The sequence below is a fragment of the Amia ocellicauda genome, chromosome 4 (genome assembly GCF_036373705.1).
Source record: "Amia ocellicauda isolate fAmiCal2 chromosome 4, fAmiCal2.hap1, whole genome shotgun sequence".
NCBI classification, from domain to species: Eukaryota; Metazoa; Chordata; class Actinopteri; order Amiiformes; family Amiidae; genus Amia; species Amia ocellicauda.
The window spans coordinates 8,221,951-8,247,764 of record NC_089853.1 but is presented as its reverse complement, the minus strand read 5'-3'; the positions used below and the strand labels follow the sequence as shown (position 1 = coordinate 8,247,764).

General features: G+C 39.9%; 1 protein-coding gene across 2 annotated transcripts; it reads left to right on the top strand.

The window, feature by feature from the left end:
* The first annotated feature begins 206 nt into the window (after positions 1-206).
* Positions 207-25,814, top strand: LOC136747721 (switch-associated protein 70). 2 transcript variants are annotated; one of them, XM_066700845.1, is made up of 12 exons: positions 207-378; positions 4,247-4,387; positions 8,559-8,732; positions 11,712-11,939; positions 13,397-13,543; positions 14,115-14,223; positions 14,598-14,779; positions 19,018-19,125; positions 20,724-20,890; positions 22,665-22,863; positions 23,906-24,002; positions 24,416-25,814. In XM_066700845.1, exons 1-12 carry the CDS (start codon positions 283-285, stop codon positions 24,532-24,534), a joined length of 1,767 nt encoding a protein of 588 aa, XP_066556942.1. In that variant the 5' UTR covers positions 207-282; the 3' UTR covers positions 24,535-25,814. The 2 variants fall into 2 exon arrangements, with proteins under 2 accessions (XP_066556942.1, XP_066556943.1); XM_066700846.1 differs by lacking the exon at positions 4,247-4,387.

Below are 25,814 nucleotides of genomic sequence, written 5' to 3'. Positions count from 1 at the left end.
TCCGATTACAATGGTTCTCAATGATCTTGGATGCTCTCAAGTAGAAAGCGGAGCGCCTTGGCCAGAAGTCACAATATGAATAGAAAACACAATTAAATAGGCCTATAACATATTAAAATGATAAAAACAAAACCTGTGCAGCTGCATGTGTGTGATCTGAGGCGTGTGGCTGGACGCGGCGATTGCCGGTCATGTGACCCGCTGCCACTGGATCCGCGCACAAAACAGAAACTTTGAGCGACGGACGCGCACTGTGACACAGCTCGGCAAATAACGCCTAAAATGGGACTGAGGGACGAGCTATTAAAGTCTATCTGGCACGCTTTTACAGCTCTGGATGTGGACAAAAGTGGGAAAGTATCTAAATCCCAGCTGAAGGTAAGTTTTGTAAGTAGAATTGGATATTTAATGTGTTGTAAATCCAGCCTAAAGCCACTCCAGTCAAGCGGATTTGTCGCAGGAAATTGGAGCTGCAGCCAAGTGAGTTAATGCGAATGCACCGCAATTCATGAGCTCATCGACACAAATAAAGTGTTTAATATACATATTGCTGTTCATGTTCACTTATAGCGATCTGTCTTTGGCAGTCGACCAATGCTCTTAAACCCGATCCTGATTGACTCCGAATTGCGAGATGTCATGCGCTGAGTTAGAAGCAGTGCCCGATTGACGCCATGTGGGTTTAGTGCAGGACTGGGACGGGTCGTGTATTAAAGTGTACATTGTTGCTTTCATTGAGATGACGTCATACAGTGCGAAAATAAGTTGTGCACGGAGTTGTGTGTTATAGCAGTGCCGTTAAAAGGGTGTGATTGCTTTATCAGGTCATTCGTTTTGTGAAAATGGTTCATTCGGGCTCTATTTCATAATCTCAGCAGGTGATTTTTGCACCTTCGCCTGTGGGAATTGTGTTTAGGCTACTTTAAATTCACTGATTGTAAATATTATATTCGATTAATCAACACAAATGTGAAAAGTTCAGTATTATAATAGTTTCTTTTAAACTTACTGTCACATTTAAGCATTACAAAAAAATCTACATATACCAATATCACATTCACATTTGCAAGTACATGTTACAACCGCCTTTTCTTTAATTTCGTCACAGAGGAAGGAGGTTTGGGGTTAGTTTGAAAGCTGCAATTTATTTTTTTCTGTGTACCCTGCTTGAACTCCTATAGTTACACATTCATGCCTTTTGCAAGAAAGCAAATTACTTATATGCATGGCATATTCGAGTATTAAGTGTAATATAAAGAATGATATTGCAAATATCAGCCTGCAAAGCGTGTTGTGAAATAGTTCCCATAGTGTTGCTGATTGTTAATGTGGTATGATTCCTATCTTTTGAACACAATCTTTGTTAGCTGTAGATGACAGGCTAGCTGGTTTTGAACTTGCAAGGGTTTCTGTTTGGCTAATAAAGCAGAGTGGAATATGGTCTCAACTTTGTTCAGATTCCTACTCATCATCATATGATTGCTGGTGCAGAAACTGCTTATATTCAGAGTCTCCCCATTTCGTCTTTTTCTTTAAGGAAAACCACAACCAACCTTTCACAAGATATAGAAATACTCTACCTCCTTCCATTAAAAATGCATTTACAAAGCTCCAAATAATACCATTAGCAATTTAACTTTATACTTAATTGATTGTTTATTTTTCTTCCCCACCCAAAAACATTTTCACTAGATTTACTTTTATTTATATGTCAGGTACTACCTTGAGTAAATACAACATGTTAAGCACACTGTAATGAAGCCATTAGTCTTATGCTTGTATGCGAGTCAAGTAGATGTAATAGTCTATTAAAACACCCTGGTCAGGGGTGGATACGTACCTATAATGTACACTGCATACTGTCCGTGGTTTTACATTTATAAAAATGAAACATGGCAGTGCCAAGTGTAATATGGCTAAAAATATTGTGACAAAAAGGGATGTGACACAACCAGCTCATTCAGTTGTCACCCAGTGCTATATTGAGCGTTTATTTTTTATATTGAAGGACACATCTTTAATTGAAATGGAATAACTTTTCCTGCTGTTTAACCTCCATTGTAGCTTGGTTCTCCGTATATTAGAGTAAGTTATAAGGCTGATCCGATCCCTTATCATCTTGACTTGACGTGGGTGCTTTGCTTAATGCAGGTTCCTGTGTTACAATGAGGTGCACCAATCCCCTGCCCAATCACTGCAACGGGAATGCAGCGCTGCCTACCTCCACGTTCTGAGCCGTATAGATCCGTATCTTGGAACAATTAGTACTTATTGGTCTCCTAGTCACAAGGCAATTTTGTTAGTCATGCGTTGTGCTGGTTGAGATATTATTCCATTGTTGTAATCTGCAGCTTGTGAGGACATCTCTGCTTCAGGGGTCTCGCTGTTTACGAAACAACGACTTGCAATTGTAATGTTTCTGTCAGGAAATGCTTTAGTACTAATATTTTGAGTGTCACGATGCTTTGTATATGCTTACTAACAATAACTCTGGAGCAGTTTCAGATCTGTTAATTAAACTATAAAGTAATACTTCATCAAAGGTGCACACAAAAGCATTGTTTGAAAAGACCCTGAATACTGCAACCACATACAAGAAGAAACTATGAATATATAGATATTCACCACTCACAGTGCTTTGTCTGCAAGTTCATCGTGATACTGTTATGACTTCTCACTGGGTAGACCATACAATTATGAAAGACGTTTTTTATTTGAATGCTGATAACTACAGTTTAAATTCTGCTTATTAAAAAGTCTGTTCTGGCTAGAACTGAGTATTTCCTTTGGGTTTAATTTTGATTAGGTTAGGTGGTGGTAATAATGAGGATCACAATTTACATTCATAAGAAAGTTAATTCTGACTTTTAATCATTAAACAGAGTGTAGCTCCGTTAGGTTCACATGGGGGGGTGAACAAATGCAGAGTCAGCTGCATGTCTTCTTATCAGGACAGTTATTTGAGTGCTATCTTTGGCTTGTGGGATCAACATGAGATACTGTATTACTTGTTGAAGGCTTTGTTCTATAAACATACTAATCAAATTGCATTATTTGTTTTTGTTTGTTTATATGTGAAAGAAAAAATATTTATACCATATATATATAAAGGCATATGTCTTCTAGTATTTACTTAGATATGCTTTAGTTATTTGCTCTCTGTTCTGTCTAGGTTTGTTAGTTTTTGACCTGCATCATTTAATTGACACAGTGGTAGGGAAACAATTAAAGATATCAATGCAGGTGGTGATCAGGATTTTGCTAGCTATTGAATAAAGTACATTTCCAAAGCTTTTAATAGCTTCATATTCTGCTTAATTGAAAAAAAAAAAAAAACTTGTCATACGCTGTGGATTGCATGTGCCTTTTTAGCCGAGTATGATTTGTGTCGTGACAGAAGTTAAGTGATTTGTAAATTACTTATTTTCCATATTGGTCTGTGGTGAGGCTGGCACACGTCCCGTGCAGATAAATATATTATAGTACAAATTGTGCTTCTCCTTTTGGCACCAGAGGGTCTGCAATACAAATTCACAGTCAGGACTTACATACATGCCATCAAATTATTTATCAGCTTGTTAGTGTATGGGATCAAAAGTAATACATACATCAACATGCCAACAGTTTCTATAGCCCAGTGATTTAGGGTGCCAGGAGATGACAAGAAACCTGGCTTAGTACTAAACGGTTGCTTCTTTAAAACGGGGACATTGTGTTCCAGCTTGGAAGACCTGTGTGGCTCTACTGCCGCGAGTCAGACTAACAGAGAGGGCTTTAATTGAAGAGTATAGGAGTTGTTTTCCTGAGTGACTGGTACCAGTCTGAACTACAGCACACTGTGTGCTCAGTCTTGATAACACTGGTGTCTAGATACCATTGTAGTGAAAAAGGGCTGTCTTGAGTGGCGTTATATGCTTTATTTGTCAACATAGGAAACCTCACTGTATTGATTTCACTGTCTCTGTGACTGTTTCTGTTCTATAAGATGTCTTTGGTCCTAGCTTAATTATTTGTTTATTGTTATTTTTATTATTATATTTTTATTATGGGATGCACAAGAAATGTGAAAAGTTATATAGTGGAAAACTAACAGTGTAGAGTTGCCATAAGTTACAAATCTAAGCAAAACACACTATATATACAGTGAGTTTGGAGCTGGTGAGGTGAGGCTGACGCAGTGTCCTGAAGTGCACTGCAGAGGCACTCCAGTGAGGCGGGTCTCTGATTGTGTTTGTTTGTGTGTCAGGTTCTGTCTCACAACCTGTGCACTGTGATGAAAATCCCCCATGACCCTGTGGCGCTGGAGGAGCACTTTAAGGACGACGACGAAGGCCCGGTCTCCAACCAGGGATACATGCCCTACCTGAATAAGTTCATCCTGGACAAGGTAACGGCATTCCTTGCCACCCGCACACTCTTTCAGACGTTGCTTTGCTGAAAGCCCCTGCGACTGCTCATGCATGTTCAGCCGCTCTACAAAATCGCATGTTAGAAACCACTGACTTTTTGCAAAGGAGGCCATAAGGATGTGATGCTCTAGTTATGGACAATGTAAGTCAGCGGCTGTAACTGGTTCACAAAACATTCACTTTTTTCGGGTAAGATGGGATTATCTTTAAAGATAATGTTTATATTGTGTGTTGGTGTAAAGTGTGCTAATCTCACTGGCTCAGTTAATTACAAAAATCAAAACTTAAAATTGGAAAGGTTGCCTAATGCAAGTCGCTGTGTCCTGAAAGTGCGTGGGGGAGATGGATATTACTGTTCACAATCACACCCCCTATATAGCTGGACTCCCTGCAGCTTTTGAATTCCAAAACAAAGAAGTTCAAGGCCAGCGAAAACCTCAAGGCTTTATCAGTTCGCAGTTTAACAGTCTTTCGGCATTCTGCTTCCGGAACGGGTGAAGGAGATCTCCTCTCTTATCCAGTACTGTCAGAATGGAGAGGTTCAAAGAGCTCACCAACTATCTGTGCCTGGCTTCTGTTGATGCCCTTTGATTTTTTTTGCCCTTTCTCCTTTAAAATATTTAATTTCTTGAAATATTTCAAAGTAACTGCATGTTCACTTTTCTGCAATGCTGGAACTGGTGTTTTAACTGATAGTGTTTTTCAGATGTGGTCCTCGATGGCCACAGTCTAGCTAAAATGCTATAGACCTGGGAAAAGGGATAAGTTGCTTCAGCTAAAAAATCATATTGGTCTTTTACATCGCTGAAAGGTCCAATGGATGATATTTAGATCTTAGCTGCTGTAACACTAATGTAACACTCTTTACTTCCTCTCTCATGGATTTGTCAAGTGTATTTCATTTAGCTTTTTTTGTGTTAGTAACTTCCCTGTGCATTTCCTGTCATTAACATTTGAGAAATCACCTATCTCCCCTATTGAGAAAAAAATCACCCACCCTGTCCTAGGGGCTACAGACACTTTGCAGAGAGTTGATATTTCACTCTCCTTGCCTGTGTATCGAGCCTCTTGAGTCAGTCAGGATCTTTCCACTTGAGACAGGAACCGAGGAGGGGAAGCTCAAAAGTCAGGTGAATTAATCCACTCGTTGCCTGGAGCCCTCCCATTCTTTAAATTTTTTCACACAAAGCAGTCTGGCCCCTCTGTAAGGCTCCTCCATCGGGTGGGTTCGAGAACTGTGAAGCATGATGCGCAGAGGTCCTTCAGTTCTCTCCATGCTCTGCATGTGCATTGTTCTACAAGAGCAGTGATGTCAGAGGCCAGGACAAAAGAGAGCAGGCCATGTAAACATATAGCAGAAAGGTAGAACGTGCTAGGAGGCTGAAACTGTTCCTTGAGTCTGAAGGCATCAGGCTGCTCCAGTCATTCCATTTATTAAGGTTGTAAATGATATGTAGCAACTAGGATTAACTGAAAATTAGCCACTTTGCCCTAAACTTATGAGTTCACATAGAAACAGTGATCCGACCCTCTGAATGTGGAAAATAGTAAATTGTAAATGGGATTCAGTTGACCAGCAATTTCTAAAATGTGCCAATGGCAATTTTAATATCTTTTAAGCCATTAGAGGGTTTACCTGTCGTGCTTGACTCTGTCCCGGGGCTCTCTGACCTAGAAGGGAACACCACAAACATGTTGGTTGCCACATTGGTGAAGACACAACCATGCTGTCAGCAGAAAGGAACTACTGATTTTATCATTAAAATGTGTTATAATGTCTTCTCAATTCAAAGTATTTTTGTGTTAATTAAAATTTTAAACTTTTGTTTTTAATCACCAATTTAAAAAAAAACCCTGTTAATATCATCCAGAGTAGCAGATCCCCCCCACATTTAATACAGCCAATAAGTTCTGTTGTACGGTCTGAAATCTTGGTACAAGGTTCCGATGTGTGATACGTGGGTTCAGTCTCGCAGAAGGCGTCAGGCATAAACTCATATTTTCATTCCTCATTTCCTTTTGCGAGTTTTGACCCTCACAAAGGGAAATGAGGAGTGAAAAAATCAGATTCTTCCTGATTGACTGGTCTTGCAGACAGGAGGAGTACAGAATACTCACCGAGCACAGGGACTTTTGAGGTTTTGAGAAGAATCAGTTGTTGCTGATGGGATTGTCTTAACTCTGTACTGATTATTAATTAAAATCCAACTTTTTATAATACCAGAATTTAGGTTTTGAAGTATAAGATTTAAAACCGTTGATCTGATTATCCAGACAATCCAAATGTACAGTACTAAGGAATTGTCTGTGACTAATGACAGAAGAATATATATAATACAATAATTTGCCCTTTATTTTCTATTTTTTGTTAAGATTGAACTTTTAATCTAACTTTTGTTTAGAGATTGTGATATATTTTAAAACTGATATGTCACAATCTAGTTCACAGGGTCTGACTTAATTTCAATGCTGCTATTTACCACAGGTTCTTTTAACCGGGTGTAAGGAGAGAACTCACAGCACCTTTTCCGCTTTTGGTTTATTTTAAAAAATTTTGTTGGTTCAATGCAATAAACAAAGGTTTCTACATCAAGAAGTCTTACTTGTTAAGCTGGGGCCTTTGATACAGTCCATCTATAAAGCACCTTCCCTCATTACTCTTGTGAATGCAAATGAATATTTATTTAGGGCCGAAAAGAACTACTTGGACTTTAACAAAGCTGCCATTGTTTAGGCACGGAAAGGAGAAATTCACAGATTGACAGTCAGGGGGAGGGGAGCTATGGGTTTGCAGAGGATAGCAGAAACAAAAAGAAAATGAAAAAGTGCTAAAGACAACGAGATTGAAAGGGAAAAAAAAGCTGTTCTTTCACAAGACTTCAGCGTTCTGATCAACAGCCCTCCTTTCCCCTCTGTTTAGGACCAGATTTTGTGACAGAGACCTTTTCAGCTTCAGGAGTGCCTGAGTGTACATGTTCTTTCTCAGATCATTCATTGGTGTGATAAGTGTGCCTCCTACCTCAATCTTTCTAGTTTTCTTTTGTGTACTTGTTAAATGGAGACTTCCACCCTTGTGTCTGTCAGTATACAGGGCAAATTGCTCCCTGTCCCTAACTGGATTTGCTGAACACCATATAATTGTGTTAATGATGTTTTCTTTTTACTGTTCTGACCGTCATGATCCTTCTGGTTTGTGCATTAGCAGTGTATAGGAAGAGGATAAGACGTGCCCTTGATTCTCATTAATAATAAGACTGAGGGAAAAAAAACATAGTAACTATTTTGGTTTAATTTATAAGAGCCCCATCAGATCTGTAGTGAACACTGTGTCCAAAGGTTCAGCCTAGGCCCAAACAAGATCAAAACTTTCACCTTTCCTCAAATTACAAACTGACCAATTGTGGCTTCAGTTGTGTCAGAAGTTGCTTTCTACTACTTATGAATTAAAACTCAATAGGGTATCAGTTAATAACTTTTTTGTGATTCGTGGTCTAGGCTCTAGTTTTCTTAACACTATGTGCCCTATATTTAGTAAATTCGCAAACACTTCAGGCAATTGCAAAACCGGTGTATGTGTGGAAAAAGAGATTGCACACTTATGTGATTTCTTATCCTGTAAACAGGAATAGCTGTTTATCTTTCTATTGCTGTAACTTGTGATCTCACTGCCTTTCCAGTACAGCCTAATGTAAAAGAGGTTGAATTCAGACCAACTGCAATTAACAAACTGAAGTAATCAAGAGCTGTGTTTTAAGATGGCAGCAGTGAGTGATTGCTTACAGAGGCTTGAAGCACTTCACTTGAATTTGAGTATCGCATCATCAATAGCTATTTCTGTCCTTTGTTCAGAACCAGCTGGCTGGGCACCAGATGTGTCACTAATCTGCAGGATTTTTACAGTAAACCTGCCAGCAGTTGCCATGGAAGTATAGCAAACACCAATGTTAATTAGTGTACTCTTTTCAGAGCACATTTCCCTCTCATGGCTCTGACTGCTGTAACACATCGGATCAGTTTGCATGCCAGGCACGCGCAGGAATTTTTGATTCCTAAACTAAATATAGTGTCCATTTTCCATATACAAATGATCCTTTTCGAGCAAGTTCTGTGTTTACTTGAATGACCGAACCTTACTACTCCTCTCCTTAGGTTCAAGACAACTTTGACCGTGTGGATTTCAACAGGATGTGCTGGACACTGTGCGCCAGGAAAAACCTCACCAAAATGTATCTGCTCATCACAGACGACGACTCCTTCAAGATCTGGTGCATTTTCAACTTCCTGTCCGAAGACAGGTACCCTCTGGCCATTGTTACTGAAGAGGTGAGATTCACGTCCATATGAATCCCTTTGCGGCCTCTCTGTCATGGCTGAGAGGTGACCAATGAAAATTGTACTTATACACACATTTGTTTGAAATGTTTAAAATGCCTCGGTGGTTTCTGAGAAGCGTGTGATCTTTGCAAAGTGTGATTAATTCAATATTTTTTTCAAAAAAGTTATATGATATGATTTCTGAATATTTTAATTGCAGTTCACGGTTGCCAATAGGCGGACCGTGGGATGGGATGTCCTATGTAGAGCACGGGTTCCCGTTAGTGAGTTAGTTGATTGTTCGCAGATTCCCGGATTCGTCTCTGTACACATACTGGACTGGGGCAAGAGCCTCACTTTGTACTCGTCAAAAACAAACAAACAAAAAAAACAGGTATTCGGTTTGTTTTCCTGATTTCTATAAATAAACGGCTAAACTGCGGATCGTTTGTCATGTGGACATATTTCAACCTCGACTCCAAAATATAAAAGTGCATAAACATGACCGGGGAGGTGGGGGTGCACAGTGCCATAGCTTGTATGCACCTAGAAACACCTGCATCAGTGGCGGAAACTGCTGATTCCCAATGAGGACGCACATTTCTAGCACAAATCGAGAGTTGTGCATCCTCATCAGTTTTAATTACAGACCCACCAAAATAGATCTGTGATTGACAAGCACCAGAAACCGTGTCCAGTTCGCTGCATAATGTTGGTTAATATGTGGTGTTCGCTGGTGATGTGTGGTTGTGAAGCAAAGATCTGTTTGAGTCCAAATCTGCCTGATTTCATGGAGATTTTGAGCTATGTTTTTTGACTTCGAAATCACTCAGAATCACGCATTTCAGGTCTCCAATTGTCAAAATCTTATGGGGGAGGACCCCCAGACCCCCCGCCTTGAATTACTCAATCATCTTCGCCCTCATTTTTCAACATTAATTGTGTGCAGTTGTCAACATGCTTAACACATTGAATCAAAGAAACCGTGAAATGTTGTCTTCAGTACAGCATTCACATTTGTATTATATTTAAAAAAATAATAATAATCAGTGGATTTGATTTGGGGTGAAATCCGTGAGACGGTCTAAATCCTCACCTGGTTTTCACTCTTCATTCTTTGACTGTGCTCACATGATTAAAGCCTTCAATATGGTCTCATTTTGTTTATAGTTGTAGTCAAAGTGTAGAAAATCCCCCTCAAAATATCCTCCAGCTTAATATTGAACTGTTGGCTTGTTGCTAAAAACCCCTCAAGCACTGGAAAATATGGTAGTAGCTTTAATCATCACAGTTAAAAAAGTAATCTTTCAAGCAAAACTTCCTCATACAGGGTGAATGGCAGGGGCGTTGCGAGACATAAAGCTCTACTGGGGCACAGGCCCCCCATTTCTCATCTCATCGCTTTTTTTTTCTTCCTTGAAAGCCTGCTGCGTGTTTTACGGCATAAAAGGCATACACTGTATATGCAGATAACAAAACCTACCTCAATTCTGACTTGCGCGCCGACACCTGGACTCTGTGTGCGCTGCAGTGGCAATTATAGCAGCACACAGGCGCGCACGCATCGGTTTGTGTTTTCAGTTAAACTGCGTTGATTGGGTTACTGCGTTGCATTTAGATCCATTTATTTGTTAAAACTCAAACTTGAGATTTTACTGGGGCACAGCAGATTTATACTGGGGCACATGCCCCAGTAAAAGGGTTCTAGCGACTCCCATGGTGAATGGTATGATTAGTAGTGGCATAAGCAGTTCACAAGATTAGATTCTGTGTGGTTGGGAAACTAGTACTGTTAAGTATGATAAGAGAGAATGCAGAGATGAAAATACACATAATCAGCTATGAATAACCTCAGAGGGAGCTTTCAGACACTTGAACAGAGCCCTGCCAGCAGTATATATAAACTGGCACACCCAAGAGCTAAAGTCTGAGGGAGACTTTAAATGATTTTTACTTCCTTAAAAAGAACAACAACTGGAAACTGACACCATTCTTAAGCTCCCGATCTCCTGTATTAGGATAGCTGCTCAGTAGGTCTGTATGTGGTGAAATACTGAATTACATGACTCAGGCTGTAGTGACACACACACAACGCACTGTGGAGTTTGTAAGTGGGTCCGGTAATGATGTGGAACTGTGCCTTATGATTTGTGACATAAGAAATGTCTCTTTGTGCTGAAGCTAAACTCTAAACCATTCCTTCCAAAGTGAAACGACAGCCATACTGTACTATATAACCATTATCTACATTCATAAAGTTTAAATCTTTTGCAGTGGATACATTTTTTTAAATATTCCTGGACAGCTGTGATTTGACTTTTAAAAACAACAATAGTGGCATTAGTATCTCCATTGGCCTGTGGTTTTGGCAATCTCCTTTTTCATTAGTATCACATCAGTTGTCAAATGTTTTTGCTAGTTTTATTTAGCAAAATGCAATAAATTTGTGCTGGTATTTTAAAAATGTATTTAAAAATACAAAAAATGTGTATTAAAAAATATAGTAAGCGCCTATGAAGAAACTGTTTTTATTTTATTTTTTTACTTTTGGGTCTCCAGTAAATTATTTGAGTCAGTTAGATGTTACACCATGGCATCTGAGCTAATATTGTGTTTAACAACAGTACTAAAACAGGAAGTTGTCTGCTTCCTGCTGCTTTATGACCCCTGAGGATTTATAGTGCTGTATTTCTTCAGTAGGGCCAGGGGAACAACAGCTACTGGTCACATTGTATTTGGGGGGAAATATCACACATGTAGGCACATGAGAGAGAGAGAGAGAGAGAGATAGAGGAATGCTGATGCTATTGCTATCGAAATAGATTTCAAATTCAATGTACCTATGCATTTGTCTGCATATTTCGTTACTTTTCTGTCTATATATAAGAAAACAATAATGGCATGCCTCCCTGGTTTCAATGTGGCTTGTTGGTCAAATATCTGACCATGCCATCTGCAGCTGAAATGTGTTTTTTTGTGTCTGTGCAGATTGAGTACTTCCTGAGAAAGCTCACCGAGGCCATGGGCGGGAGCTGGATCGAGGAGAAGTTTGAGGATTATAAGATTCAGCTGAACAGCAAGAAGCAGTGCCTGTCTGCCTGGGAGCTGATCGACCTCATTGGCACAGGGCACTTCAGTAAGGGCATGGACCGGCAAACCCTCTCCATGGGCATCAACGAGGTCTTCCAGGAGCTCATCCTGGACGTGCTCAAACAAGTGAGGCTGCCTGACTCTTTGATGCTCTCTTAAGGCTTGATCTGGATGAAATTGTGCTTTATTACAGCTGGGAGGAGGGAGAGGGAGGTCCTTAGTCCTTGGCGTGCATTTAAAGCATTCATATTGGTTGGCCTTGATTGAAAAGGACAGACTCAAACAGTCCCATGTTTGTGGTGCCAGCCAGTGCCAGCTGCTGGCTGGCTGATGGCAGAATAGTCGAGGCCTCACAGCTGCTCTTTACTTCAGTTCACTATACAATCGTATCACAAGGCCCACGGTGCGCTTTAAAATCATAAAGGCCTCCCTGCGTAGAGAACATCTCCTCTAATAAGTTGGTGCTGCGAATCATTTGTTGTTATTCCTTTTTTGTGGAATAATTAGAAAAATGACCTTTATTGTGGTTAAAAACAACCAACCAACTTAAAAAACAAAAAAACAACAACCCAACAACAAAACTATAATTACTCCTTATCATTTTCCACTGGCTCCAAGTGCTTATCAGTTTATATAAGTTTTCTAGAAGTAATCAACAAATAGATTGTAACCCTTGGTATTATTTAAAGTTTAAAGACTGTTTTAATCCCCCCCCCACCAAAAAACCCCAGAACATTTTGTTTCAAAAGCCTAATGTTTATCATCACCTTCATTAAATACTTTCCCAGTATGACGTGATCCATTTGTTTCAGTTAGCTTCTCTGAAATCAGATTTGTCTTCAGTTTACAGAATACGATGAATAACTGCTTTGTAAACAGCCAGTTCAAAATAGTGCCTCCTGTTTGAAACACTTCCTAAAAAGCTTTCAGGCGAGTCTGAAGTTGTTTTTCTTTAATTTTATAACTAGTTGCCGTCTCTCCACGTGCATGTCATTCCTTTCTATTTGTCCAGTTTCATTTCTTCTTCAATAGAGACATTAAAAGCTTCTATAAAAGAGTGGTAAAAACCCCCTCCTTGTGGACCTGCCTGCTCCCAATAAATTGCTCAGCAGATAAAAAATACAAAAGTCATAGCTGTGTGTAAATTACTTCACTTGATTTATTACATTGTACATTGGCAGTTACACCCAACTTTTAGATTCTGGCACAGCAACTATGACTGAGAAAATTCCAGCCCTTCAAACATGATTGTACGAATTCGAAACCAAACCGAATGTTTTAAGAGAAATAAAGAGGCCTGTCTGATCCAACCACAAGCCCCTAATCAGACATGGTGGAACATTGTGCCTGGAGGTCTATTAATGGATGACATTCAAGAGAAACTTGCTCATCTAATGTTGGGCTCTGAACCATGGACGACAAACTGAATTGTGTTGTTTTCCATTTCTGACATGCCTTTGTCAATATGTAATTATGAAGTCTCTTACATGGTGATGTAAATCATGAATCGCAACTCTCTGTAGGAAGGAATCTTGGTGAGTAACATTTTAAAGAGATCAATTAAAGGCTTTTCTTTGCCCCAGGGCTACATGCTGAAGAAAGGGCACAAGAGGAAAAACTGGACAGAGCGGTGGTTTCTCCTGCGGCCCAATGCCATTTCATACTATGTGAGTGAAGATTTGACGGAGAAGAAAGGCGATATAGTACTGGATGGCAACTGCTGTGTTGAGGTGAGAGTCTTGACATGTTAAACGTCACCTTTATCAATGGCCCACTGTGCTCGATTTCATCAGCCATTTAAATATTTTAGTTTCTATTTTGAGATTTGAATTGGAGGCAACTTATTTTTGTTTGACAGTAGCTCTTTAATAACTGAGCCTGGGTATTTAAAAAAAAAATAAAAAATAATATAGCATATAATAGCCCACTCTGGGTTTTAATATTTATTTGCCTTTTTCTAAGGCATACAACAAAATAAATGAAATACATCAAGAGCCAATGATTCATGATCTATTATAGTATCTTTCTAGTCCCACCAGAGCATAGATTGTGAAGTTTGAAATATATCATAGCAAGTAGGAGGGATCTTACTTGATGTGTAATATATGTGAAACAAAATTGAATAAATATATATATATATATATATATATATATATATATATATAACCAGTCTTTAAACAAACATTTGTGATTCATGGCCTACGCTTGGTTTATCAGCTTCCCTTAGCATTGTTCATTGCTCATTGGCCTAGCTAAAGGAAACCTGTTGTAAATAAATGTGACATTATTTTCTGGTTGCAGTCTTTACCAGACAAGGAGGGAAAGAAATGCCTCTTTATCGTGAAATGCTCTGACAAAAGCTTCGAGATCAGTGCGTCGGATAAAAAGAAGAAACAGGAATGGATTCAAGGTAGGGAATGCACAGACGGAAGCAGAAAGGTCTTGAGCCCATGTCTTTCCAGTTCTCTGAAACGTGACTCGCTGTTCCTTCGCTGGAGTGAAGAGATTGATGGAGAAATGTTCGGGAGAGATTCAGGAGCAGTACTGAGAGGATACAAAGCATATAATTAGTTCCATTTGGTTGCATTTAATGGTGTGAGGGGACAGGATCCATATACGATTCTCAGCAATACAGGTGCAGTAGAGCATACTCGGCAAAAATAAAATAAAAGCTGTTTTGTATTCCTGGTGTACAAATGGTTTTCTTTGGGTTAACTTTTTAACAGGGCTGTTATTCACAATGCAGGTCACTGTGCCCTGACTTCCTGTGGTCTTTCCTCTCAGGGATCCAGACCTGCATCAATCTCCTGAAGCTTGGCCTCCCGGCCCCACACCGGGAAGCTCGGCAGAAGCGGAAAGAGCTGCGGCAGAAACTGATGGCTGAACAGGAGGAGCTGGAGCTCCGGATGAAGGAGCTGCAGACAGCCAACGAGAACAAGCAGAAGGAGCTAGAGACCATGAGGAAGGTACGCCCCAGCAGCGGCTTACGTACCGAACACAGGTTTCTAATGCGTCATCCTTATAGCTCACAATTGTGCTGTTTCTTGAATATTCAAAATGTAAGGCATGCATTTAAGATATATCTTAGTCTGTAATCCATGTATTTAGTTTATAGGTTGAAAATATACAGCCAGCTTAATTGCTTTGTTGTTTTTACAGTTACAAAAAAATAGGTATATTGTGAAAATGTATAAAATATATACTCATTCCGTATGGCCTGTCTACTCCCTTCACTGCACAACCTTTATAATTGGGTTTACAACATTGTTATTTTTATGCATTTCTTGTGGTGGTGGTGGTGGTGGTTGGGGGGGAAATAGGCTGTCAGACATCTTTTGCATAGATGTTAGATTATATTTCATATTACCGACTCTCAGAAATGTATTGAACGCAAACAACAGAGTCTGTCTACGAACACATTGTAACAGACAGACGCTATGTGAACCTATGAGGTGAAACTCTGGTCAGAGATCTTCTAGCGGTTATAGGCTAGTAGATGATGCCTCATAACCATCAATTCAAATCTGAAGTATGAAAATCAAATCAAGAGTAAAAAGCAAACTAACAAACAAAAAAGCCCAACGACATCAGATGGTTATGCTTCAGAAATTCTCTTGAAAGGGGAAGTGAATTCATCCGTTTATTTTAGGAAATTTAAACATCTGCAGGACATGACTGAACTTGCTTTTTATTATACCTTAGATGCTACTTCACAAGGTTGTTTTATGTAGCTGACGTCCTTGGTACGGTGTCCATATTAGGACATCCTCACTCCTCAGAGTCAATTGTCACGCATCACTTAGTTTTGTGATCAGTCCTCAGTAAGTTTAGCGTTCAGCCATATTTGATATCCTCAACGGGTATCAGTCTTATTTGTCATCAAGCATCACGCTTATTTTATTTCAGTTCTCCTGCATCAATTTAATGTCAGGTATCAGGTGTCACTCGGTTTATCTACAGAATGTAGTTTTAATTAATAATACAAAACGAACAATCATTTAAATATGTGGTATTACCAAAAATATTTGTATTCGAACACAAATATCGACTATAAAATCAGCACGCAGTGAATACACAGTAATACAAATGATTGACATTCCCTGTAACCAATGAACTAACAGTTAAGACGCCATTTGATTGGCTATTAAATTGGCTATTAAATTAAGTCCCAGAAAAAACACTCTGATACCTGACACTGATTTCGAATGATCCCTGATACAAAAACCGAGTGACTCCTGACACCTGACATTAAATTCAAGTGATGCATGAGAACTGACATGAAATAAGTGTGATGCTTGATGCCAAATAAGACTGACACACGATTGGTGATATCAAATATGAGTGATAACTGAGGGCTGAACGCTAAACTTACTTAGGGCTGATCCCAAAACCTAAGTAATGCCTGACAACTGAAGCTGAGGAGTGAGGATGTCCTCAGGTGGCAACGTACCTTGGAGTGTAATGGAGTATCTGTTCACACCATGAAGTGATGCAGCCCTTTGAAAATGTGGAATACGCTGGGATTTTCTGAATGCGTTTGGTGGGGCACAGTCTGAGGCAATCTAACTGACCCATTTGTGGATAGTTTACACCTGCAGATAAATGAAATACTCATGATTGATGTGTTTTTACCACGTTTCCAGAGCATGATGAACATACTGTCAAGGCAGGCTATGCAGTTTGGTTTGACTTGTTTAACCTGTCCAGTGACCTCTAATGAAACCTAATCAGTTAATCAATCAGCGTAATGATGTCCTTATCTGGTGCATTTGTTGTACCTTCCCTAATTATGCGTGACCTCTCCCCCTTTACCTGCGCTGGCTGGTTCTCCTCAGGTAGTGTTGAAATCACCACTACATCTTGTAGGGCATTTTCTTAATGGATTTAAAACTAATGTTGAGGTGGAGGACAACCCCCTATCACGCTTCACTCAGCTCCAATCTCAACCAATGAAATACACACTAGTCTAAATACCACGCAAAAATACATCGCTCCCTCTAGCTAAACTCAGAAACAACGTCCCCCAGCCTCCCCAGTCCCTTTGCTCTGTCCATCCATGGGCTCATCCTCATGACCAGGCTGTTATTACCTCGGCCAAGGCCAAAATAACTCTTACTTATTTATTTATTAGTAGACCCCCTTATCCAGAGCGACTTACAAAACATTATAAGAGCATTATAAAAGTGCAATACAGTATAAAATTACAGATCAATACATAATACATTACTTCCATCACTACTTCTTTCATTTACTTCTATAGGGGGTTGTCTGAATTACTGAATGCTCATGGGATAGACAGTTTTTTTTGCCTTAACCAGAACTAGACTTTAAACTACTAAGAACAGGCATTGGTATCACCTTGTCTTTGACAATCCATAAATACAGCCCTATTGTCATAATGAAGTTGAGAATTAGAGCTGTGCCACTGTGTCTCTGAGCAACAAGCTGGCGTGGGATAAATCTACTTGCTCAGCCATGCTAAGCTTTTTTGTTGAGCGAGTGACACTACAACTAGCTACAGTTCCTACCATCGGAAACCCCCCCCACATGTCAGACTAATTCTGTGATTTACAAAAAAGTCCTCTCATTGATGCGAGAAGTGACTCGTGGCTCGGCAGTTTATTGAGAGGTGAAACAATAAACGAAAATGCCTCGACCCCAGAGGTCATTCTCATTGTAAGGTGATTCGCATGTAAACAATGCCTGCCCTACATAGCCTAGAGAAAATGAGTTTTTTTTCTTCTTTTTTTTTTCTCCACATTTATATACACGCGCAAGAGCAGTAGTTTATTTATGTATCAAAAAAAATGAAAGGAAATACACTGTTGTTCTGTAGATACTGGTTTACTATTTTAGCAACATTTAAATCTGTAAGTTTTAAATCATGATAATATGATACTGGCCTTCATAGCAAAGGAGTTATTAAAGCGGATGTTCACCGGTCTTTGGCTGTATTGTGGAAATCTGACTTGACATGATTCAATTTGTTAGGAGTCTGTAAATGTGTTGTTATTATTATTGAATTCACTATATTTAGGTGTAAAATATATTGCTTGTGTTAAATGCTGGTTACCTTTCATTACAGATTATTTAATTCTTCTTGTGTTGCAGTTTTGTCCCCCTGAAAAAAAAAGTGAATATTAAAGCTGTGATCTCCTGTTTCGAATAGAGATGCAGATGTGTTCTGCCTGTGATCATTGAATACTGAAAGCCGCGCATCTCTTTTGGGTCTTTCGCTTCATTGTAATGTATGTAGCGAAAGGTCAAAAAGTTAATTTTTTTCTTTGCTTTTCAACAAATGGGTTCTGCACTTCCAGCATATTGAGGAAGTGCTAAAGCCACAGCTTGTAGTTTGACATAATTTTACATTGATGTGTTTTAGGTATCGTAAATTATGTAGGCCTATATGTAAATGTATACAACATTATGGGTTTTACACACATACACATATACATACATAAATGTGTGTGTATATGTATGAATGTATATATGTGTATGTACTTGCATATATATGTCAAGTACTTTAGTTTAGTGTTGCACTTACTTCAGATCATTATAATACAACAATAACAACCCATAATGGTGTAGGGAAAAGCACCAGTTTAAATGATGAGAGAGAACCTCTGTGTACTCACTATATAAGCAAATCTAGATGGTCGCAGGACTTCTGTCACACATGAAAATAATACTATGCACACAACTTTCCGGAGTGTGTTGACGTGTTTGCAGCTGTCCTGCGGTGATATTGTATCATTCTTTATGGCCGTGTTCTCAGTTCCTCTTTTGCAACTCTTATCATGCATCACGGCTTCACAAGGGAACGTTTGTTAAGGTTCCAGTTATGTTTACATACATGATGTTAATTTAACCTGATCAGCTACACAAACAGGTTTATTAATAATTGGCCTTTGAAACTTCCTTGATTTCTGGTCTTTTAATGATTACAAAAAATGTTAAAGGACACAAACATGGGGGCTACTAAATTCAGTCTCTGTAGTTGTCTGTTAGAAAGGCACCATTGGCATCGCCTTACTTGCTTAACTTAGAAAAGCGAAGGTTTTGTCATGTAGTGTGGGGGCCATGTCTTTGTGAAAGTAGCCCTGTTGGCCTTTTGTGTGGAGTGGTGAGTGGTGAAGTTTGGGCCTGGCAGCTTGAGACAGCCAGCTCATCCTTAAAGGGCTTCTCTTTTCTCTGCCTTTCACAGAAACTGGAAGAAGCAGCAGCCAACTCTGCGGAGGAGGAGGAGAGGAGACTGCAGACTCACAGAGAGCTCCAGGACCGCTACAGAATGGACCTGGAGAGAGAGAAAATGGTAACGACCTTACCGTACATTCAGTCCTCTCCTCACATAGCACCGCGTTTCTTGAATGGGACCATAAGAGGGGAATCCAGGCCAAGTTTGACCAAAGAACACTTTGTTGTACTTTTGAAAACTCGGCCACAGCCCTTCCTTAGCAATGAAACTGTTTTGTGTGTGTCTATTTTTTCACTGCTATGTGAATTTCTATATAAAAATACACCTCTCTAGTGTTGTTCACAATGTTTACATTTTAATCAAAATCAATTCTTTCCAGTCTTAGCACAGAGAGTCATATTGTTGAGCATTGTGCTGCTCAGATAGGAAGTAGGGAATGCGGATGTATGCCGCTGTAAAATTCAACAGGTAGTTACTGATATACTCCCTAACGGTTTGCTTTGTTTTGTTACTCATTAAACTTTGACCCCCAAAACTTTCACAGATTACTGCTGTTGACACATAGGCTTCAGAGTCTTACCAGTAATGAAATCTCAGCGCAGAAAGTTTGCTAATGAGACGTCTGTACTAACAGCATGATGGTCAAATAGAGGTCTTTGTTCTGTTTTTATTTTTTTCTCAATCAGTTCACGCATGCATGATGCATATTTTCAGGAAGCAGATGAGGGCGTTTCAAGTTCTGTAGTTCTCCATTTATTCATTCCTGGACAAGAACCAAAAAAAGAAAAAGAAAACTATTTTATTAATTAATCTTTCAGAAATCATTAGCATGTGCGTTTTTGTGCTACATTGACGTCTATGGCCAATGCGGAAGTTGGAAATCAAGTTATTCTCCACCCAGTGTATACAGATCTGTTGGCTCACTTTGGTGTTAATATGAATCTAATGTCAGGTATAATTAGCATTAACAATGTGGAGTGTGTGTATAGTCCATCTAAATATGTGACAAGTAGTTGTAGGTTGATGTATAACTGTCTAGGTCCATAGGTGTTCTCCTGGTACTGAAAACGCACAGAGCGGCCCTTTGTGTGGAGAATGGTGACCTGTTGTCTGCGGTCAGAATACCTCTACTCATCCCGGCTCTGTATTCACTGGTCTTCTGTCTTCCTGTCAACAATCCTGTACATCTCAGAAATGCTGTGTAGCAGAAGGGTGTTTTCAATGAGTTAAAAAAACAACTAAAAAACAAAAACAAACGTGGGATCCAAGACATGCAGCAATTGTGATCTGGATTTATTTGCCACAATGATCCAATTGTCACTGTTAAACCATACAGAAAACGCACAAAGCCTTTTCCTGACAAGCACATTCAATATTAACAGTTCTGCAACATGAAATGCAGATTCATAAAACAAATAACCTTAGCATGATATGATAGAAAGGCTTAACATTTTGGAAGAATTGGAAGTAATTTATTTCCACATATTTTTAATACAATCTTAAACTGATTTTTCTTTTGAAGAGCATTATCAGACTACAACCAGTTAGAATATACATTATTATTATTAACCCCCCATGGTCCCAAGTATGTACCCCTTTCCACCATTTGGAAATGGTACTCCCAGAACAAACCGTCCTGTAAGTGCCAGCTCTGTGGGCCGTGCTCGGCTCCGACGGGGCTCTGTGCTGACGCGCTGTGTTGATGCTGTGTTCAGGTGCGGCAACAGATGGAGGAGGAGGTGGCTCAAAAGTCCGTTGAGGTGGAGCAGTATCTGCAGAGGGTGAACGAGCTGGAGGACATGTACCGGCTACTGGAGGAGGCCCTGGAGGACGAGAGGCAGGCCAGGCAAGACGAGGAGACAGTCCGCAAACTGCAGGCCAGGTCAGTGGGGCTTCACATTCGCAGGCCGAAAAGTGACCCCATCCCAGCACGGCCCGCAGACGCACAAGGCTGCTGAAGCCAACGATAACGAACTACAGAAGCGGGCCGCTCCTGTTGCTAACCTCGCAAAACATTCAGCCAATTCAAAACTAAAATGGAAAGGATGTAAAACTGCAAAAGCAAATGTGTGTTCATATAACTAGGTCAGTGGGGCTACACACTGGCAGACTGTAGGCCCTCCCAGTGACCACACACAGACAGAAATGCAGACACAGTCGACACCCACCAGTATTTATACACTTGTGTGTCAGTTTATCAGACTACCTAAGGACATGCACTCACACATACACAGATCATGAATAGAGGGATTGGAGTTTGTCAGCTCACATATACAGGGTCTTGTGAACAAAGGGCAGTGGGTCCAATCCTGGGTGGGGGACACTGCTGTTGTGCCCTTGAACAAGGTACTGTACCTAGATTGCTCCAGTAAAAACCCAGCTGCATAAATGGGTAATTGTATGTGAAACTAATGTGATATACTGTAACAATTGTAAGTTGCACTGGTTCAGGGCATTTTCTAAGAAATATAATAGAGAAGTGATTCAAACCTATAAAATACAGTTTTTAAAAGTACAAACTCAAAGATGTGTTCTTATAAAAGTACAATACAAATTTGGAGTGAAATATTCTAAATGTTGATGGCTAAAACAAGTCAAACTGAACTACTTCAAGGTTATTTTTAAATGTGAGCTGCTTCTGTGGGCTATTTGAGAATATTTAAGGTGTAATAGTGACAGTGACTATAGTGACTAATGTGTCCCTGTGTACTATGAACAGACATTATACACTTCTTATGCAGAAAGGAAATAAAAAAAAACGTGAGGTCAGGAAGTGTCAGATACAGTGATGTGGGTTTCCAAGCTGTATTCGCTTTGGTTTACACTTTGTATTGTAACCCCCACTCCTTTCTCTATACAGGCTTGTTAGCTATTCAAAGTCGGTTACGACAGCAGTGGAGTTCAATTGTATAGGGACTTTGCTGGTATATTTACTTGGCCTTTACCCTACTTAAAGTAATTTCCTACTAGTGTTACTAGTAGTAATTGCTCCTTAAGAAAGTGGCAAGACGTTCGCATTTCCTGACGGGGAAGTGTGTTTCTGTCTCGTCTCTGAAATAATAATAATCCCGAAAACGTTAATCAATAACCCACGATGACAACATTCAAAACACACTGTGCTTAGACCAGCCTCCCCTTGTAAATGGTTTCTTAGTCACTTCATTTACAGTGAGATAATGGCACCAGCTCTTTTGTGATACGTTCTTTATCAGTCTAGATTTGTTCCTTCAGACCTTGTCCCCAGTGACCAATAAGGAAATCTTTTATTCAGGAAATGCATATTAAAGGCCGTGAATGTTCTGCAATACTGTAAACCGGTAGAATTCCTTGAATTTCCAGTGTTTATTTCTAACCAGACTGAGGGGTTTTCACTGGTCGGTTTAACTTTCACTGCCACTCCCGGCTTCTGGTCTCGGCACCATGTTATGATTGTAAAAAAGTCTATAGAACAACAGCATGAATAATAAGCATCTTTGAGTTATAACTGTATAAGACTTATTTTAATCTGTGTCATTTACCAATGAATTCACTCTAATTAACATTGTGTTGAATTATACTTCTTTGTCGATTATATATTTCTGAAGCTTATTGAACATGTCGTGCATGTGTCCTGTGTGTCGTGCGTGTCTCATGTATGTCGTGCTTGTGCTCCACAGGCTGCTCGAGGAGGAGGCCATGAAGCGGGTGGAGCTGGAGAACATCCACCTCCAGCAGCAGAGGGCCATCTCCCAGACGGAGGCGGAGAAGCAGGAGCTGGAGAACGAGCGGCTGGCCAAGGAGCAGGCCCTGCAGGCCGCCATGCAGCAGCTGGAGCTGCTGGAGAGTGAGCGCAGGGGGGCTCTGGAGCAGTATGAGGTGAGCATTACCTGTCCAGCCAGTGTGGGGAGGTGAGGAGGAGCCAGTGACCAGGAGGAACCTGGGCGACCATGGGAATGCCCTTCCAGATGGATATACAGAATATTTCCTAACCTCCAATTAGGTTGAGTGAAGAATCAGTCTAGTAATATATTCCATATTCCATATTTGCTTTCTATTATTTCAGGGAGCCAGGCCTCTAAGTGCTGTTCTGTTTTAGGTCAGTGGAAGAACTATGACATAGTTCTGCTTTTTAATGTGTGGCACACAGTTCCTGCTGTTCTCAGTTATAAGTTTCAGTTTCTGTTGCTGTTCACTAATTGGACAGACCTCTCAGAGGAAATTTATAGGAAAAGCTGAGTCGGAGCACTTCCCTGACCAGCAGTAAATATCCAGGCAGCGGTGCTTTGGCATGCCTATCCCTCGTCATCCCTGGCTGACTGACTAATGTCAGACAAAAAGGTCTGGAATTAACCCCTACTACCTACCCTTTGGTTTATTGTATGAACACTGAAGATGCTTTAAGCAGAGCTGCTGTGATGTTAGTTCAGTTGGTAGATACTTAGTTCTTTTTGGTTCCGACTTCAAATAAAAAAATAGGATGCCAATTTATCTTGCCACAACCTCTTTCAACTGGTCTCTGAGTAGACTTTTAAAGCCTGTCCCAAAATCAATGTAAGGACTTTCAGGAAGACATTTCCTTGTGGGGAGTGATAGCACTGGTTCTCTCTCACAGGGTGGGATTTTCAAGTTTAGCAATGTTGGTCAAGCAGCACCACCTCCTGGGGACGTTTAGCTGTGCAGAGCTGAATTTGCAGCTGAGTCACATTCTGTCCATGGATTCTGAATCTAGTAGGCATTCACACTTGAATTGGCATGATTTCAATTGGCAAGAAAAACTGTCCTCTCTTAATTAGCAGGAATATACTTTTGGGAAAATCCATTCATATGGACAGACAACCCTTAAATAAATATATCAGAAGCTCATGTCCCCCTACGAAGGTTAGCAGCCTGCTCATGTGTGCTGTTGTGTCCATGACAGGAGGTGATGAAGAAACTGGAACAGGCGGCCAGTAAGACCAAGAGTTGGAAGGACAAAGTAGCTCATCACGAGGGGCTGATTCGCTTAATTCAGCCAGGTAAGGACTGTACGCCAATACAATCAGAAACCGCATCCGCACACGCCAATATTCAAGAGAACTGAAAAACAACACAAAACAAAAACACACTTTTTGAGACTGAGACTCGGGGATCACCAAGCTGGCCTCTTCAAATGGCCACCTCCATTTGGTTATGTTCTTATTTTCATAGCACCCCTTACTGTGCTCCATGATACAATGAGATACAAGGCCCCTCTTCTGCTCTCCCAGAAGCATTCTCTGCACAATCGTCCAAACACAAACGGGCCATTTAAAGCCTCGGAGCAAACTTTATCGTCTCATCTTCGGCATGGGCAATTTACAGGTGCCATGAATTCCACAACACTGCAGAGACACTGAGCCCTCCATCCCATGCAGGTTTGTTTTGAGAAGTTTTTCATCATCATTTCCAGGCTCAAAGGGACCACAGCTGATCACTAACTGGGGTGCGGCAGCCTTCACCGAGGCCGAGCTGAACCTGCGAGAGAAGAACTGGCAGGAGAAGAAGAACCGAGCCGCTCCAGCCCAGTAGAGCGCACTGACGTCCGGAGAGGAGAGTCCGTGTCTGGCTGAGTAACTGGGCCGCGGCCTTGTGTTCGGACAGCCCGGCTTCACACAGATGTTGAGTTCTGGAACATTCCATACTACACTGCAGCTGCTAGTGCAGAACAAGAGCACAATCACATATGAAGGGAACACGAAGTAGAAACTTTTCTTGTTTCTTAGGAAAATTGCTCCTAGTGACCTAGCCTGTTACTTTTCTATCACTTTATTTAAATGTGTGTGCCTTCCAGTCTCAAGATGATTATTTGTATTGTAATTGCAACAGAGATTCTTAAATTCCCTCCATACATCACACTGATTAAGACTACTTTATTTACATGTTGTAAATAAACACTTTAGGGGAAGACTTGTACTATGGATTTGTTAACCCATTGGTATTAAATGATTTTTTATTGATTTTAATTTGACACAGGGAAAATAATTTCTCCACACTCTTGCGCTTTTGTGTAGGATGTAGTGCAGCATTACAGCAATGCTAATATGTCATTTGTTTTTGTTTCTGCTGTTACAAAGATTTTTTGTTTTGGATGCTTGTATAACAAAAGCTGTGATCTTTCTCTCTAATGATTGTGTTACTACTACTGAAGATGGCAAGAATGGATTCACTGCTTGTGAAATTTCTTTCAAAACAATCTTATATTTACCAAAAGACATTAAGAGGAAAAAAAACTTGGTGAAATAGCAATTTTGTTTAGGTTTTACCTGGGACTTTTCCATATAAAACCCAAAAGGAGCTTTTGTACATGTGATTGTAGAGGAAGTCCTTTATTAAATATAGATATTTCATTTAAGGAATGCATCAATGTGCTTTTCCATTGCTGTTAAATAGCATTAAAGACTGAGATTTTTATAAGAAGAAAAATTAGTTTTTTTTTGTTTTTTTTTCAACTAAAATCTTATTTTACTGTTGTATTCAAGTTTTATATTTGTACTTACCTACTTTTTACAAGTTCTGTTTTGCATATAGTAGGTTAAAACATTAATTTTTGTATGAGAGAAATGGAATCCGTTGATTCTTTACTGTATTCACATTTTATAGATATATGACCTAAGGGAATTCATGTCAGTAACCATTTCTCACTGTCATACATGCATGTAACGTTTCAGTCTGAAGCTCTCCTTCCTTAATATTTGTGAACCATGATTGCTAAATATATTAAACATTATTTAACATTGAAAAAAGGTTTAGTGGAAGCTTTTTAAAACTGAAACTGGACTCACTTTAATAAAGATGTTAATAAACTGGAA

What these genes read in the sequence shown, in the direction of transcription:
- LOC136747721 (XM_066700845.1), top strand. Translation starts at nt 283, where the DNA reads ATGGGACTGAGGGACGAGCTATTAAAGTCTATCTGGCACGCTTTTACA. An exon ending in ATAAGTTCATCCTGGACAAG is followed by an intron (nt 4,388 to 8,558) that starts GTAACGGCATTC and finishes TCCTCTCCTTAG; the next exon opens with GTTCAAGACAACTTTGACCG. An exon ending in GTCCGCAAACTGCAGGCCAG is followed by an intron (nt 20,891 to 22,664) that starts GTCAGTGGGGCT and finishes TGTGCTCCACAG; the next exon opens with GCTGCTCGAGGAGGAGGCCA.